The 17,330-nt window shown below is 42.9% G+C and overlaps 1 protein-coding gene across 5 annotated transcripts in view; it reads right to left on the bottom strand.

Moving 5' to 3' along the window:
• Positions 1-17,330, bottom strand: part of dpys (dihydropyrimidinase) — a 72,527-nt gene that overhangs the window by 18,846 nt on the left and 36,351 nt on the right. For all 5 annotated transcript variants that reach the window (XM_043688418.1, XM_043688419.1, XM_043688415.1 and 2 more), the window contains 2 exons: positions 16,239-16,395; positions 12,714-12,855 (listed from right to left, as the gene is read on the bottom strand). In XM_043688418.1, the coding sequence (XP_043544353.1) occupies positions 12,714-12,855; positions 16,239-16,395 (299 nt within the window). The remainder of the gene's footprint in view (positions 1-12,713; positions 12,856-16,238; positions 16,396-17,330) is intronic.

Here is a 17,330-nt window from a genome sequence, read left to right as displayed (position 1 = left end):
TCCGTGTGTCTGGATGAAGAACTAGTTGTCAAAGGTGAAGACGTTGTGATCAAGGATAAAGCGGATAAGTTGTAGGATGGTGTTTGGAGACTGGCAGTTACTGGTGTTGAGTACTGAGGCTGTTGCTGTGATGCTGTCATTGTGGGGGATGCTGGTGTAGAGTGCGGAAACGTCCATTGTGATGAGGAATGTTCCTGGTTCAACTGCTCCGTGGGTGCTGAGTTTCTGTAAAAAGTCCGTAGTGTCGCGACAGAAGCTGGAGATTTCCCTGTTTCAAGATACGTTTCAAGATACCTTCCACATAGCCGGAGAGATTCTTACACAGGGTCCCATTGCCCGACACGATGGGATGTCCTGGTGTGTTGGCTTTGTGTACCTTTGGAAGGCAGTAGAAGAACACGAGAAGTACGTGGGATGAGGGTGCATAGGGAACTCTGAAGGACTGGATCCAAAGTTCTGATCAGTGTGTTTAATTAATGGGTGTGTTCTTTGGTCAGATCAGCTGGTAGTTGCCTGTAGTGTTCCTGGTTATTCAGTTGTTGGTACACTTCCTTGCAATAATCTGTTCTATTTTGAATGACAAAAGCTCCTCCTTTATCTGCTGGTTTGATGACAATGTTGTGATTGGCTTTGAGAGCCTGGATGGGTGATGTTTTGCTCTATCTTGTGGGTACGGCTGATGAATCTGGCATTTATATATTTCCTGACGGTTTGAGCATACATGTCAAGCCCAGGCTACGACAACGGATTAATGGGCAACGCACAACAATCAACAGACAAGAGTGTTCCCTTCTAGTTGGGGAACACTTCAGTGGTCCAGGACATTCGACCTCGGACCTTTGGGTGGCCATCCTCCAAGGTGGACTTCGGGATAGGCAGCAGAGAAAAGTGGCCAAACAGAGGCTGATAGCTAAGTTCGGTACCCATAGGGAGGGCCTCAACAGGGACCTTGGGTTCATGTCACATTACAGGTGACCACCATTGCACTACACACACACACCCACACTCCCACACAAGCACCACCTCACAGACTTAAGACACTCTGCACACACTATACACACACACTTTCTCACACTCACAACCCCCAACCCAGACAGACAGACACACACACAACACACACACACACACACAAAGACCCACATGCACACATATATTTTGTGGGGTGAATTTGTACTTGCAGGGTTACATTGTACTTTGCTCAAAAACTGCATGCATTCATGGAGAACTCCATTATCTCACTTTTTAGATTAGAATCAGTCTAAACATCATGTCATAGACAGGGAACACAGGGGGCCAACACCTTCAACATATTGTCTAGCTATCACCATTGTTAACAGCTAACCCAAGAATGCAACATTTTAAAAAAAGATTTTGTGATTTACACATGAAAGAAGTGAAACTATCACGGTATTCTAACAATCAATAAAGGCTTAACAATCAATTTTTCAATGTATAATTTCAGTTACATCACACTGTAAATTTTTGCTATAAATTCTGTGTGTTAGGATTGAGCCCTCCACTATCACCTGATGAAGGAGGGACCCTCCGAAAGCTGGTGTGCTTCCAATTAAACCTGTTGGACTATAACCTGCTGATGTGTGGTTTTTAACTTTATCTGGGAACAGCTTCTAAAATCTGGTTTTGCAATCAAATGCAAATTTGCACAGAGTCTCAAAAATCCTACTTTTTACTGCTGCTGTCATCAAAGATACTGCTGAAGTCACTGAATCAATGCAATGGTAATGATATGACTGAATATTGATTTTCAAACAAATACAATTATTTTAAAGAATATCAAATACTTCATTTGAAACTCATTTCTGTCAGTGTGTTGATGGCTATTTAACTGTTGTGTGAAAGATGGCAATTATTTTTGTAAGATCATTTGACCTCTCCAGCACACTCCACTATTCAATAGGATCATTGCTGATCTGACATTTCTCACATCCACTTTCATTGATTTTCTGCGTAACCCTTGATTCCCCTACTGATAAGAATCTATCTATCTGTCTGTCTGTCTATCTGTCTGTCTCAGCATTAAATTTGCTTCAGGGTTCTGCCCTTATAGCTCCCTGTGACAAGGAGTTCAAAAGACTCAAAACCATCAGAGAAGAAACTCCTCCTCCCCTCAGTCTTAAATTGGTGCCCTTTATTCTGAGACTATGCCCTTTGGTCCTACAGTCTCCCATGAGGGGTAACATCCTCTTAGGATTCTTAAGTGGCTTGACAGGGTAAATCATGTGTGTTTCAATAAGATCACCTCTCAATCTGCAGTAAGGAGAGTCCCAACATGTTTAGTCTTTGCTCATAAGACAATCCTTCCATATCATGTTTTATCCTACTGAACATCCCCAAACTGTCTCCAATTAAATGATATCTTTCCTTTAAATAAGAGGATTAAAACTACTTCCAGTACTCCAGATGTGGTCTCACCACAGATGCAGTAAGATCCCTATTCTTGTACTCCAACCCCTTGAAATAAGGGCCAGCATTCCATTAGCTTTCCTGATTATCTGCTGCATCTGCTGGCTTTTTGTGTTCAACGTATAAGTACACCCAAATCTCTTTGTATTGCAACGTTTCTCCATTTAAATTATACTCTATTATTTTGTTCTTCCTTCCAAAATTAACAACATCACATTTTCCCACATGACACCCCATTTACCAACTTTTTGGTCACTTAGTTAACCTATCAATATCTCTGTAAACTGTTTGTAAACTGCCTTGCCATCAATTTTTGTATTGTCTGCAAATTTGTCTATATTAATTTCCTTCCAAATCATAAATATGTATTGGAAACAGTTATGGAATTGATACCTGTGGAACCAACCTGGTGACCAACCATTTATACCCTCTCTGTTTCCGACTCATTTGCCAATTGTCTATGTGTGTCAATATACCCCCAACAACATGGGTTCTTAGCTTCATAGAATCCCCAGTGTGGAAACAGGCCCTTCAGCCCAACAAAGTCCACACTGACCCTCTGAAGAGTAACCCACTCAGAACCATTTCCCTTCTACTCTACATTTACCCCTGACTAATGCACCTAACCTAGAACATAGAAGATTACAGCACAGGAACAGGCCCTTCGGCCCTCCAATCCTGCACCAATCCAGATCTTCTATTTAAACGTGCTGCCATTTCCTAAAGATCTGTATCCCTTTGCTCCCTGCACATTCATGTGTCTGTCTGATTACATCTTAAATGACGCTATTGTTTCTGCCTCTACCACCTCCGCTGGCAACGCATTTTAGGTCCCCCCCCCCACCTGCGTAAAGAGCTTTCCAAGCATATCTCCCCTAAATCTTTCCCCTATCACTTTGAACTCATGACCCCTCGTTAACTGAATTCCGCACTCTTGGAAAAAGCTTCTTGCTATCCACCCTGTCTATACCTCTCATGATTTTGTAGACCTCAATCAGGTCCCCCCTCAACTTCCATCTTTCTAATGAAAATATTCCTAATCTACTCAACCTCTCTTCATAGTTGGCACCTTCCATACCAGACAGCATTCTGGTGAACCTCCTCTGCACCCTTTTCAAAGCATCCATAGCTTTTTGATAATGTGGCGACCAGATCTGTATGCAGTAGTCCAAATGTGGCCGAATCAAAGTCCTGTACAACTGTAAAATGACCTACCAACTCTTGTACTCAATACCCTGTCCAATGAAGGAAAGCATGTCATATCCCTTCTTGACCACTTTACTGACCTGTGTGGCCACCTTCAGGAAACAATGGACCTGAACACCCAGATTTCTCTGTATGTCAATTTTCCCCAGGACTTTTCCATTTACTGTTAGTTCGCTCTTGAACTGGATCTTCCAAAATGAGTCACTTCGCATTTGCCTGGATTGAACTCCATCTGCCATTTCTCTGCCCATCTCTCCAATCTATCTATTTTCTGCTGTATTCTCTGACAGTCCCCTTTACTATCTGCTACTCCATCAATCTTAGTGTCATCTGCAAACTTGCTAATCAGGCAACCGATATCTTCCTCCAAATCATTTATATATATCACAAACAACAGTGGTCTCGCACGGATCATCAGTGGAACATCACTGATCAGAGGTCTCCATTTTGAGAAATCTCTTCCACTACTACTCTCTGTCTCCTGCTGCACAGCCAGTTCTCTATCCATCTAGCTAGAACACCCTGGACCCTATACGACTTCACCTTCTCCATCAGCCTACCATGGGGCATCTTATCAACGCCTTACTAAAATCCACTGATATGACATCTACAGCCCTTTCCACATCAAGCAACTTTGTCACCTCTTCAAAGAATTCTATTAGGTTTGTAAGACATGACCTTGCCTGCACAAAACCATACTGCCCATACTGATAACTCCATTTTCTTCCAAATGGGAATAGTTCCTATCCGTCAGTATCTTCTCCAGCAGCTTACCTACCAATGACATCAGGCTTACCGGTCTATAATTACCTGGAGTTTCCCTGCTACCTTCTTAAACAAGGGGACAACATTAGCAATTCTCCAGTCCTCTGGGACCTCACCAGTGTTCAAGGATGCTGCAAAGATATCTGTTAAAGCCCCAGCTATTTCTTCTTTCACTTCCCTCACAATCTGGGGTAGATCCCATCTGCACCTGGGGACTTGTCTAACTTAATGCCTTTTAGAATACCTAAGATTTCCTCCCTCCTTATGCCAACTTGACCCAGAGTACTCAAAAGTCTATCCTTAACCTCAACATCCATCATGTCCCTCTCCTCGGTGGATACCGATGCAAATTACTTGTTAAGAATCTCACCCATTTTCTCTGACTCTACGCATAACTTTCCTCCTTTTTCCTTGAGTGGGCCAACCCTTTCTCTCGTTACCCTCTTGCTCCTTATATATGAAAAAAAAGCTTTGGGATTTCCCTGTTTGCTAAAGATATCTCATGACCCCTCTTAATTTCTTGTTTCAGATTGGTCACAATTCCCAATATTCTTCCAAAGCTTTGTCTGTCTTCCTTCGCCTAGACCTTTTGTATGCATCCTTTTTCCTCTTAGCTAGTCTCACAATTTCACCTGACATTCATGGTTCCCTAACATTGCAAATTCAATCCCTCATTTTCACAGGAACCTACCTCTTCTGAATTCTAATCAACCTCTCTTTAAAAGCCTCCCACATATCAAATGTGGATTTACCTTCAAACAGCTGCTCCCAATCTACATTTCCCAGCTCCTGCCCAATTTTGGTATACTTGGCCTTTCCCCAATTTAGCACTCTTCCTTTTGGACCACTCTTGACTTTGTCCATGAGTATTCTAAAACTTACGGGATTGTGATCACTATTCCCAAAGTAATCCCCTACTGAAACATCAACCACCTGGCCGGGTTCATTTCCCAACACCAGATCCAGTGTGGCCCCTTCCCAAGTTGGACTATTTACATACTGTTCTAGAAAGCCCTCCTGGATGCTCCTTACAAATTCTGCTCCATCACTTCTAACACTAATTAAATCAGTCAATGTTGGGAAATTTAAACTCTCCTATCACCACCACCTGTTGCTCCTTCTTCTTTCCATGATTTGTTTATAGGTTTGTACCTCTATCTCACATTCACTGTTGGGAGGACTGCAGTATAGTCCCAACATTGTTACCACACCCTTTCTACTTCTGAGCTCTGCCCATATTGCCTCACTGCTAGAGTCCTCCATAGTGCCCTCCTTCAGCATAGCTATGATATTTTCTTTGACTAGTAATGCAACTCCTCCACCTCTTTTATCTCCCACTCTATCCTGCCTGAAGTATCAATGTCATTCCTTTCCCTCAACCAAGTCTCAGTAATAGCAATAACATCATGCTCCCAGGTACTAATTCAAACCCTAAGTTCATCCGCCTTACCTACCATACTTTCCTGAACACTATGGGCAATTTCGCATGGCCAATTCACCTAACCTGCAGTCTTAGGATTGTGGGAGAAAACAACAGCACCCACAGGAAACCCACACAGACCCAGGGGGAACATGCAAACTCCACACAGTCGCCCGACGAAGGAATCAAACCCAGGTCCCTAGTGTTGTGAGGCAACAATGCTAACCACTGAGCTACTGTGCTGCCGCAAGGTCTTACGACTTTTAGTGAGGTACCTTGTTGAATGCTCTGGCCACAGACAAACTCAACTTAGCTCTGTTCTCCCCATAGGAATAGGAGAAGAGCATGCAGCCACTTGAGCTTGTTCTGCCACTTGATGAGATCATGGTCAATTTGTGGCCTAACTCCCCAAAACCTCCTTTGGCCCATATTCCTTAATGCCTCTGCTTAACAAAAAAATAGTCAATCCCAGATTTAAAATTAACAATTGATCTAGCATTCACTGCTGTCTGTGGATGCCAATTTCAAACATCTACCAATTTGTACATATAGAAGTACTTCCTAACATCATCCCTGAACAGTCTGGCCCCAATAGAGTCATAGAGATGTAGAGCATGGAAACACATCCTTCTATCTAACTCATTCATGCCAACCATATATGGTAGTTATCTAGTCCCATTTGGCCGATATCCCTCTAAACCCTTCCTATTCCATATACTTAAGCATATGCCTTTTAAATGTTGTAATTGTACCAGCCTCCATCACTTCCTCTGGCAGCGCATTCCATACATGTACCACCCTCTGCATGAAAAAGTTGCCACTTAGGTCCCTATTAAATCTTTCCCCTCTCACTTTAAATCTATGTCCTCTAGTTTTTCCATCCCCCACCCGGGGGGGAAAGACCTTGTCTATTTACCTTATCCACACCCCTCATGATTTTATAAACCTCTATAAGGTCACCTCTGACGCTACAGGGAAAATACCCCCAGCCTATTCAGCCTCTCCCTTTAGCTCAAACCCTCGAACCCGAGCAACATCCTTACATTTTTTTCTGAACCCTTTCAAGTTTTGCAACATCCTTCCTAGAGCAGGGAGACCAGAATTGCACACAGTACTCCAAAAGTGGCCTAACCAATGTCTTGTATAGCCTCAACAGGACCTCACAGCTCCAATGCACTATGCACTGACCAAACGTCTTCTTCACTATCCTATCTACTTGCGATTCCAGTTTCAAGGAACTATGAACTTGCATTCCAAGGTCTCTTTGTTCAGCCACACTTCCTAGAACCTTACCATTAAGTGTATAAGTCCTGCCCTGATTTGCCTTTCTAAAATGCAGCACCTCACATTTATCTAAATTAAATTCCATCTGCCACTCCTTGGCCCATTGGTCCATCTGATCAAGATCCTGTTGTACTCTGAGGTAGTCTTCTTTGCTGTCCTACAGCTCCAATTTTGGTGTCATCTGCAAACGTTCTAAACATACCTCCTATGTTCACATCCAAATTATTTATGTAAATTCTGAAATGTAGTGGACCCAACACCAATCCTTGTGGCACACTGCTGGTCACAGGTTTCCAGTCTGAAAAGCAATCCTTCACCACCACCCTCTGTATTCTACCTTCGAGCCAGTTCTGTATCTAAATGGTTAGTTCTCCATGTATTCCATGTGATCAACCTAGTCTATCATGAGGAACCTTGTCAAACGCCTTTCTGAAGTCCAGACAGATCATGTCCACCACTCTGTCTTCAGCAATCCTCTTTGTTACTTCTTCAAAAAACTCAATCAAATTAGTGAGACATGATTTCCCCCACACAAAGCCATGCTGACTATCCCTAATCAGTCCTTGCCTTTCCAAATACAAGTAAATCCTGATCCTCAGGATTCCCTCCAAAGACTTGACCACCATCAACATCAGGCTCACCGGTCTATAGTTCCTTGGCTTTTCCTTACCACCTTTTTTGAATAGTGGCATTATATTAGCCAATCTCCAGTCTTTCGGTACCTCACCCATGACTATCGATGATACAAATATTTCAGCAGCTCACCAATCACTTCACTTGCTTCCCTACAGAGTTCTAGGGTACACCTGATCAGATCCTGGGTATTTATCCACCTTTGTGATTTAAGCATTCAGGACCTCCCCCTCTGTAATACAGACATTTTTCAGTATGTCGCTATTTATTTGCCTACGTTCTATATCTTCCATAATCTCTCTCCCCAGTAAACACTGATGCAAAATACTTATTTAGTAAATCCCATCTCCTGAGGTTCCACACATAGATGGCCTTGTTGATCTTGAAGGGGTGATCTTCAAGGGCCTCCTTCTTCAAAGACCACAATTTCCCCTCAGAAGTGGTTGACGATGCTCTCCACCGCATCTCCTCCACTTTCCGCTCCTCCACCCTTGAACCCCACCCCTCCAATCGCCACCAGGACAGAACCCCACTGGTCCTCACCTACCACCCCACCAACCTCCAGATACATTGTATCATCCTTCATCATTTCCGCCACCTCCAAATCCAAGGCCCCAAGGGATCCTTCCCTATCTGTCACAAATTCACCTGCACCTCCACACACATCATTTACTGCATCCGCTGCACACGATGTGACCTCCTTTACATTGGGGAGACAGGCCGCCTACTTGCGGAACGTTTCAGAGAACACCTCTGGGACACCCGCACCAACCAACCCAACCGAACCATGGCTGAACACTTTAACTCCCCTCCCACTCCGCCAAGGACATGCAGTTCCTTGGCCTCCTCCATTGCCAGACCATGGCAACACGACGCCTGGAGGAAGAGTGCCTCATCTTCCACCTAGGAACCCTCCAACCTTAAGGGATGAATGCAGATTTATCCAGCTTCCCCATTTCCCCTCCCCCCACCTTATCTCAGTCCCAACCCTCAGACTCAGCACCACCTTCTTGACCCGCAATCTTCTTCCCACCCCCTCGCCGGTCTATCGCCCTCACCTTAACCTCCTTTCACCTATCGCATTCCCAACGCCCCTCCCCCAACTCCCTCCTCCCTACCTGCTTGGCACACCTTCCTCATTCCTGAAGAAGGACTTATGGCCGAAACGTCAATTCTCTTGCTCCTCGGATGCTGCCTGACCTGCTGCGCCTTTCCAGCAACACATTTTTCAGCTCTGATCTCCAGCATCTGCAGTCCTCACTTTCTCCTAGTTGATCCTGAAGGGGCCATATTCTCTCCCTAGCTACCCCTTTGTCCTTAATGCATTTATAAAATCCCTCTGAATTCATCTTAACCTGATTTGCCAAAGCTACTTCATGTCCCCTTTTTGCCCTCCTAATTTTCCTCCTAAGTGTACTCCTACTCTCTATATACTCTTCTCTTAAAGTAAATTAAGGATTTACTTTATCTCTGCTGTCTATACCTGACATATGTTTCCTTATTTTTCTTCTCCAGTGGCTCAGTGGTTAGCACGGCACTCTCACAGCACCAGGGTCCCAGGTTCGATTCCAGCCTCAGGTGCCTGTGTGGAGTTTGCATATTCTCCCTGTAAATGTGTGGGTTTCCTCCTGCAGGCCAGGTGAATTGGCCATGTTAAGTTGCCCGTAGTGTTAGGTGCATTAGTCAGAGGGAAATGGGACTGGGTGGGTTACTCTTTGGAGGCTCGGTGTGGACTTGTTGGGCTGAAGGGCCCGTTTCCACACTGTAGGGAATCTAATCTAATTTCTCTACCCATCCAGCATTCCCTACACCTACCAGCCTTGCCCTTCACCCTAACAGGAATATACTGTCCACGGACACTTTTTATCTCTATTTTTGAAGGCTTCCTATTTTCCAGCCATCCCTTTGTTTGCACACACCGGTCTCCAATCAATTTTTGAAAGTTCTTGCCTAATACTGTCAAAATTGGCCTTCCTCCAATTTTAACTTTTAGATCCAGTCTATCCTTTTCCATCACTATTTCAAACTAATAGATTCATGGTTGCTGACCCCAAAGTGCTCTCCCACTGACATTTCAGTCACCTGCTCTGCCTTATTTCCCACCAACAGGTCAAGTTTTGCGCTTCTCTAGTAGGTACATCCGCATACTGAAACAGAATTTTTTCTTGTACACACTTAACAAATTCCTCTCCATCCAAGCCTTTAATACAATAGCAGTCCCAGTCAATGTTTGGAAAGTTAAAATACTCTTTTATTACCACCCTACTATTCTTACAGACAATTGAAATCAGCTTACAAATTTGTTTCTCAATTTCCCACTGACTGTTGGGAGGGGTCTATAGAACAATCCCAAAGAGGCGATCATCCCTTTCTTATTTCCCCGTCCTATCCAACTAACTTCCCTGGATTTATTCCCAGGAATATCCTCCCAAGTACAGCGGTAATGCTATCCTAAATCAAATCTGCGACTCCCCCTCCTCTCTTGGCCACATTTCTATCCTTCCTGTAGCATTTGCATCCTGTAACATTAAGCTGCCAGTCCTGTCCATCCCTGAGCCATGTCTCTATAATTGCTATGATATCCCAGACCCATGTTCCCAACCATGCCCTGAATTCATCTGCCTTACCTGTTCAGACTCTTGCATTGAAATAAATGCAGATTAACTTATCAGTCCTACCTCGTCTCTGCTTTGTTCCTGTCTGCCCTGACTGTTTGACTTGCTCCTTTTCCCAACTGTATCAGTCACAGACTGATCTCTTTCATCACTATCTCCCTGGGTTCCCCCACCCGGTTTAAATCCTCCCGAGCAGCTCTAGCAAATCTCCCTGCCAGTATATTAGTTCCCTTCCAATTTAGATGCAATCCATCCTTCTTATACTGGTCACTTCTAGTCCAGAAGAGATTCCAATGATCCAAATCCTTCTCCCCTGCACCACCTCCTCAGCCATGCATTCATATGTTCTATCCTCCTATTCCTACCCCCACTAGCTTGTGGCATCAGGAGTAATCCAGACATTAGTACCCTCAAGGCCCTCCTTTTTAAATTCCTGTCTAACTTCCTATATTCTGTACTCAGTCTCATTCCTTTCTCTTCATAAGTCATTTAGTTCCAATGTGTATAATGATTTCCTGTTGGTCCTCATCCCCTCTGAGAATACCCTGTACCTTCTCTGAGATATCCTTGATCCTGGCATCAAGGAGGAAGTACATCATTCTGATTTCTTGCCGTCAACTGCAGAAATGTCTGCTGTGCCTCTGACTAGACACTCCCCTTTCACAACTGATCATTTGAAACCTGACATACCCCTTGTTACATTAGAGTCAGTCTCAAAACCAGAAACCTGGCTGTCCTTGCTGCATTCCCCAGAGAGTCAATCACTCCCTATGTTTTTCAAAACTGCATACTTGTTTGAGATAGGGATAGCCACAGGAGACTCCTTCAATGACCTGCTTCCCTCTCCTTCCTTTCCTGATGATAACCTATCTACCTGATTGTATCTGTGGTTTTTCTCCCTTTCTACAGTTGCCATCTATCACAACCCCTAGTTTCTGTAAATTCCTCACTACCTCTAAATGCCGCTCAAGCTGATCCATGCAATCCGATAGAATTCACAAATAAATTTCATGCAGACATAATTATCAGTAACATGGAAACTCTCCCTAATCTCCCCCATCTGACTACTAAACGCCACTTTTGCACCTTAACTATCTCCAGACCCAGAAAATAACACCGTCCTAACTGTTCTAAAAAACACTGTTCCAGCCTAACTTAATACTTATGTTTGCTATTTTTAAAGTTTAATCAAGAGGCAGATCTCAATAAAACATATAATCAAAAAAGAACCCACTCTACTCCCTATTGCAGCTTTACAAAATAAACAGCGAAATTACATTTTAAAAAAGATGTAATTTGCTCCCCTGCTGTGGACTCTCTCACACATGCTTCTCCATGGTCAGCTGTGAATTTCACTGATTGTTCACTTTTCTTAGATGAATTCTAATGTCCAGAGAGACTTGAAATCAAGCAGTATGTCTAGACTATGCTCCCTAGATCAAGATTCTCTAACCAGTAGAAATTGTAGTGATTGTAACAAGGTCAGCCAGGTGAATCTCATAGAATGAGTTCCCTGAATGGACCAGATTAACAGCCCAATTAGCAAGCCCTGGCTGATAGGTATAAACAGGAACGTCAGACATGCTGTTCACTCTGAGAGCTGGCTCTAAGGGAGCTGGGTTTGTTTCACAGACTCTTCTCATGTAAATACAGGGTGACTTGGTGAGGGGATACCAGTCTCTGTGGAGATATTTCATAAATAGTTTATATTTATCTTTCCTATCTTTTCTTGCTAATATCCTGGTTTTGATTAGATTATCCCGTTAACATTCTAAATTCTTGAGAAAACAACCTAATTTGTATAATTTCTTCCCATAACTTCAGTCCAGGTATCCTTCTTGTAAACCTGCATTGTGCTCCATGAAGCCACTAGCTTCTCCTGCTATTGTTTACATGTATAGGATGATTTTAGTCCTGCACTCACTGGAAGTATAGTTTGATAAATCAGAGGATTTTCTTCCTTTGACAAGAATGGGACGGAAAATTGTCAAATTGGTAAATCTAAGAGTTATCTTACAAAATAACATGCACAAACAGAACATTTTTCTCCAATGTAAAAACTGAGTATGAAATTCAGATTTAAATGGCCTGCTGTGGACACTTGGGTCACCTTCTAGTGTTTAATAGAGGTGGGCAGCTTATTCTTTCCTCCTTCATCCAACATGCACCTTGTGTGAATATGTACACAATTTGACAGAGTCGTTAATGAAATGTCAAATCCAGATGGTTGACCTGAATCCTGGCCTCAAAGGGACCTGGCCTTGGTGCTCTGGCCTGATAGCTTCTTCCCCCTAGTGGATCAAAGCTTCTAAAATCTACAACCATACATCAAATTGTTTGGTTCACAATATTTGAATGATAATTACCACTCCTTTCTCCCAAATGATGGACATTCTGTCCTCCACACCATTCACCCCGTTTGGGATCTTCGTAAAATCATCTTTTCCAAAAGCTTTCTGGCAGCCATTAAATGTACAGTTGTCCGTTCCTGTCAAAGTAAGGTCACCACTAGACAGAAAGTGAAACAAAGTGACAATACAATCAAACAGGCCTGCACAGTAGAGTTTGCTATCCTATTGCTTTGCTGATGACATCTGATTAACAATGAATCACAGTCCACAAAACAGATCCATTCTTTGAACAACCCAGAAGAATTGGGAAGACTTTAATGGTAGGGGAGAGGTTTTGGATGACAGATATAGTCATTATTAGAAAAATAATGTCCATGGGTGGGTGACTGGGCAGAAACCTAACTTGCTATCCCATTAACTTTCAACTGATCCAAGTCAAGAACACAAACCACAGCGCTTAATTCTAGTTGCAAATAAACTCGTCTCATAGAGCTGTAGATAGCAGGCCAGATCTTGGAAAGTCAGGAAACTGTGCTTCAGATCCTCTCCGAAACCCATATGCACTGGTCCTTGGGAATAAGAATTCAAAGAGAGAAAGTGAGGTCTGCAGATGCTGGAGGTCAGAGCTGAAAATGTGTTGCTGGAAAAGTGCAGCAGGTCAGGCAGCATCCAAGGAACAGGAGAATCGACGTTTCGGGCATAAGCCCTTCCTGAAGAAGGGCTTATGCCCGAAACGTCGATTCTCCTGTTCCTTGGATGCTGCCTGACTTGCTGCGCTTTTCCAGCAACACATTTTCAGCGAATAAGAATTCAAAGCATGTATCACTCCGACAAAAACAACTTCCAATGGCCTGCCTGTCTGGAACCTTCTTGAGACTGGATCCTATTTTATTTACAGGCAAAAGAGTAATTATGGAGTAGAAGCTTGGGAAATTCAGTGCATCTAAATCAAGTTTAACAATGACAAAGTTATTGTTGGAGCTATCCACGAAGAGGAACTGCATTTCAGCCAGGAATTTCAAATGTCTGATTGGCAAAATATGTCAGTACTTCCTCTAGGTTTAACAGCAAAGTACAGCTTTACTGAACACCTCAACTTTGGCTACTATTTAAATGGTGAGAGGTTGCAGAGCTCAAGAGATGGTGTCCACATGCATGTATTACATGTGGTTAACATACAGGTGCAGAAAGAAATGAGGAAATCTAATAGAATGTTATTGATTATAGTAGGATGAATGAAATACAAAAGCAATTTGGAGAACAGTGGGCGGCACGGTGGCACAGTGGTTAGCACTGCTGCCTCACAGCGCCAGAGACCCGGATTCAATTCCCGACTCAGGCGACTGACTGTGTGGAGTTTGCACATTCTCCCCGTGTCTGCGTGGGTTTCCTTCGGGTGCTCCGGTTTCCTCCCACAGTCACAAAGATGTGCGGGTTAGGTGAATTGGCCATGTTAAATTGCCTGTAGTGTTAGATTAAAAGGGGTAAATGTAGGGGTATGGGTGGGTTACGCTTCGGTGGGTCAGTGTGGACTTGTTGGGCCGAAGGGCCTGTTTCCACACTGTAATCTAATCTAAAAAAAAACATTTACCAGACGAAAAACAGAAACTTGCAGCTGGGGCATGAAAGGGAGGAGGTTGTCTCGTGGAGAAAATTTGGACAGGCTAAGCTTGTTTCTGTTGGAGTTTAAAAGACTAAGAGGCAACTTATTTGAAACACACAAAATTTGGAGGGGTCTTGACAGGATGAGTGTCAAAAGAATGTTTCTTTTTATGTATATATAATAAAAATAAGGGCTTGCCCATTTAAGATAGATGAGGAGAATTCTTTATCCACAGGATTGTGAGTCTTTGGATCTCTCTTCCTCAAAAGACAGTAGAAGTAGAGTTTTGAATATTTTCTAAGGCTGAAGTAGATAAACTGCTGAGAAGCAAGAGGTGAAATGTTATTGGGGTATGCAGGGATGTGGCGGAAACAGGTGAGCCAAGATTTTATTGAATGAAGCAGACTCAAGGGGTTGAATGTCCTGCTCATGCATCAGTAAGTGCACAGGAAAGATGGCCTGGATCTTTCATACATCAACAAAGTACTGTTTGTATACTCATGAGGCATGAGATTGAGGGTGATTTAGTGGTTTGGTTCAGAAACTGACAAACTGTAAGGAGACAGAGGGTGGTGGTTGATGGAAAATGTTCATCCTGGAATTACTAGTGGAGTACTGCAAGGATCTGTTTTGGAGCCACTACTGTTTGTCATTTCTATAAATGACCTGGATGATGACATAGAAGGATGGATTAGTAAACTTGCGGATGACACTAAAACTCGATGGAGTTGTGGACAGTGCAGAAGGATGTTGCAGGTTACAGAGGTACATAGGTAAGCTACAGAGCTGGACTGAGAGCTGACAAATGGAGTTTAATGTGGAAAAATATGAGGTGATTCACTTTGGAAGGAGTAACAGGAATACAGAGTACTGGGCTAATGGTAAGATTCTTGGTAGTGTGGATGAGGAGAGAGAGCTCGGTGTCCCTGTGCATAGATCCCTGAAAGTTGCCACCCAGGTTGATAGGGTTTTTAAGAAGGCATACAGTGTGTTAGCTTTTATTGGTAGAGGGATTGGGTTTCAGAGCCATGAGGTTATGTTGCAGCTGAACAAATCTCTGGTGTGGCCGCACTTGGAGTATTGCGTACAGTTCTGGTCACTGCATTATAGGAAGGAAATGGAAGCATTGGAAAGGGTTCAGAGGAGTTTTACCAGAATGTTGTCCAGTAAGGAGGGAAGGTCTTTTGAGGAAAGGCTGAGGGACTTGAGGCTGTTTTTGTTAGAGGGAGAAGAAGGTTAAGAGGTGACTTAACAGAGCCATACAAGATGATCAGATGATTTGATTAGATGGACAGTCAGAGCCTTTTTCCTTAGTCAGTAGTGGCTAGCATGAGGGGACAAAGCTTTAATTTGAGGGGTGATAGATGTCAGGTTCTTTACTCAGAGATTATTAAGGGCGAGGAGTGCCCTGCTTGCAACAGTAATGGACTCGCCAACATTAAGGGCATTTAAATGGTCATTGGATAAACAAATAATGCTAATGGAATAGTGTAGCTTAAATGGGTTTTAGATTGGTTTCATAGGTCGGTGCAACATTGAGGACCAAAGGGCCTGTACTGTGCTGTAATGTTCTATGTTCTAATCAATTCCCAGTCCAAATTTTCAATGAATTATATTTTCAACAACCTTTCCAAGAATGCATTGGATAGTTTTTTAAATATAATACTGTGAAGATTATGAAGAAGCAGGAGGTTGTCACAAGCTGAATAGTTATATAGTCTCTTTCTATGCCATAACAATTTTGTGAATTTTTGTAATATTTGCCTGTATTACTTTCCATGTCAGAAGATCACTGGAATCATGATAGGACTGGCTGTGTTACTAAGTTAGAATGTCAGTCAGATATTGCAGCGATCATAATTTTACCATCCTGCATTCATTATGTAAATTAATACTCAGGACCACTAAACCATGATGTGTAATTTCACAATTCTCACTTGGCTAGTAGGTCCATGAGATATCCGGGTGTTGTGGGATCAGGTCTTAGCGGAGGTCCCATAACGTATCCTGCAGCTTTGCGCCAGTCCTTGTCCCAATAATGAGTTCCATCTGTCCCAAGACTAGCTGCAATGGGTTCCCCAAAAACAACCTTGCCTAGAAATAAAATTGTTTGGAGAAGATTTTTATTAAAAGAATCATTAATATTAAAAGGAATTATATTATTGACAAAGATGTTTGAGGAAGATATTATAGCTGGTGTTAGCAGGTCATAGAATATTATCGCACAGAAAAATGCCATTCAGCCCCCAGAGTCTGCGCCAGTTATCAAACCAATATTCTAAACAAAAAAACAAGAGAAGTGCAGATGCTGAAAATCTGAAACAAAAACAGACATAGCTGCAGAAACTTAGCAAGACTGGCAGCATCTGTGAAGGGAAAGCAGAGTCAATATTTCAGGCCTAGCAACCCTTCTTCAGAACCCTTGTATGCTGTAGTGTCACTTTGCAAATGTAAAGGGAGCGTGGCAATGTGGACAAAAAACAGACTGAGTTTGCAAATGTTAAGGGAGCGTGGCAATGTGGACAAAAAACAGACTGAGACAGAAAGCAAAGGGTAATGGTGGATCATTCTTTATCATTCAAGGATCATATTGAGGGCCACTGGTCTTTTGATCACCACTTGGACATAAATTGCAAATTTTGCAGAGAACAGACATTTGAAAATGGAGTAAATAATGCACAAATAGGTAATAGATATTTAATAAACATTCATATAGAGTCATTGACATGTACAGCATGGAAACAGACTCTTCGGTCCAACCCGTCCATGCCGACCAGATATCCCAACCCAATCTAGTCCCACCTGCCAGCACTCGGCCCCTATCCGTCCAAACCCTTCCAACTCATATACCCATCCAAATGCCTCTTAAATGTTGCAATTGTACCAGCCTCCACCACATCCTCTGGCAGCTCATTCCATACACGTACCATTCTCTGCATGAAAACGTTGCCCCTTAGGTCTCTTTTATATCTTTCCCCTCTCACCCTAAACTTATGCCCTCTAGTTCTGGACTCCCCGACACCACGGAA

This window comes from Chiloscyllium plagiosum, chromosome 4 (assembly GCF_004010195.1).
Source record: "Chiloscyllium plagiosum isolate BGI_BamShark_2017 chromosome 4, ASM401019v2, whole genome shotgun sequence".
Classification (NCBI taxonomy): domain Eukaryota; kingdom Metazoa; phylum Chordata; class Chondrichthyes; order Orectolobiformes; family Hemiscylliidae; genus Chiloscyllium; species Chiloscyllium plagiosum.
This window is presented reverse-complemented; position numbering and strand designations above follow the sequence as displayed.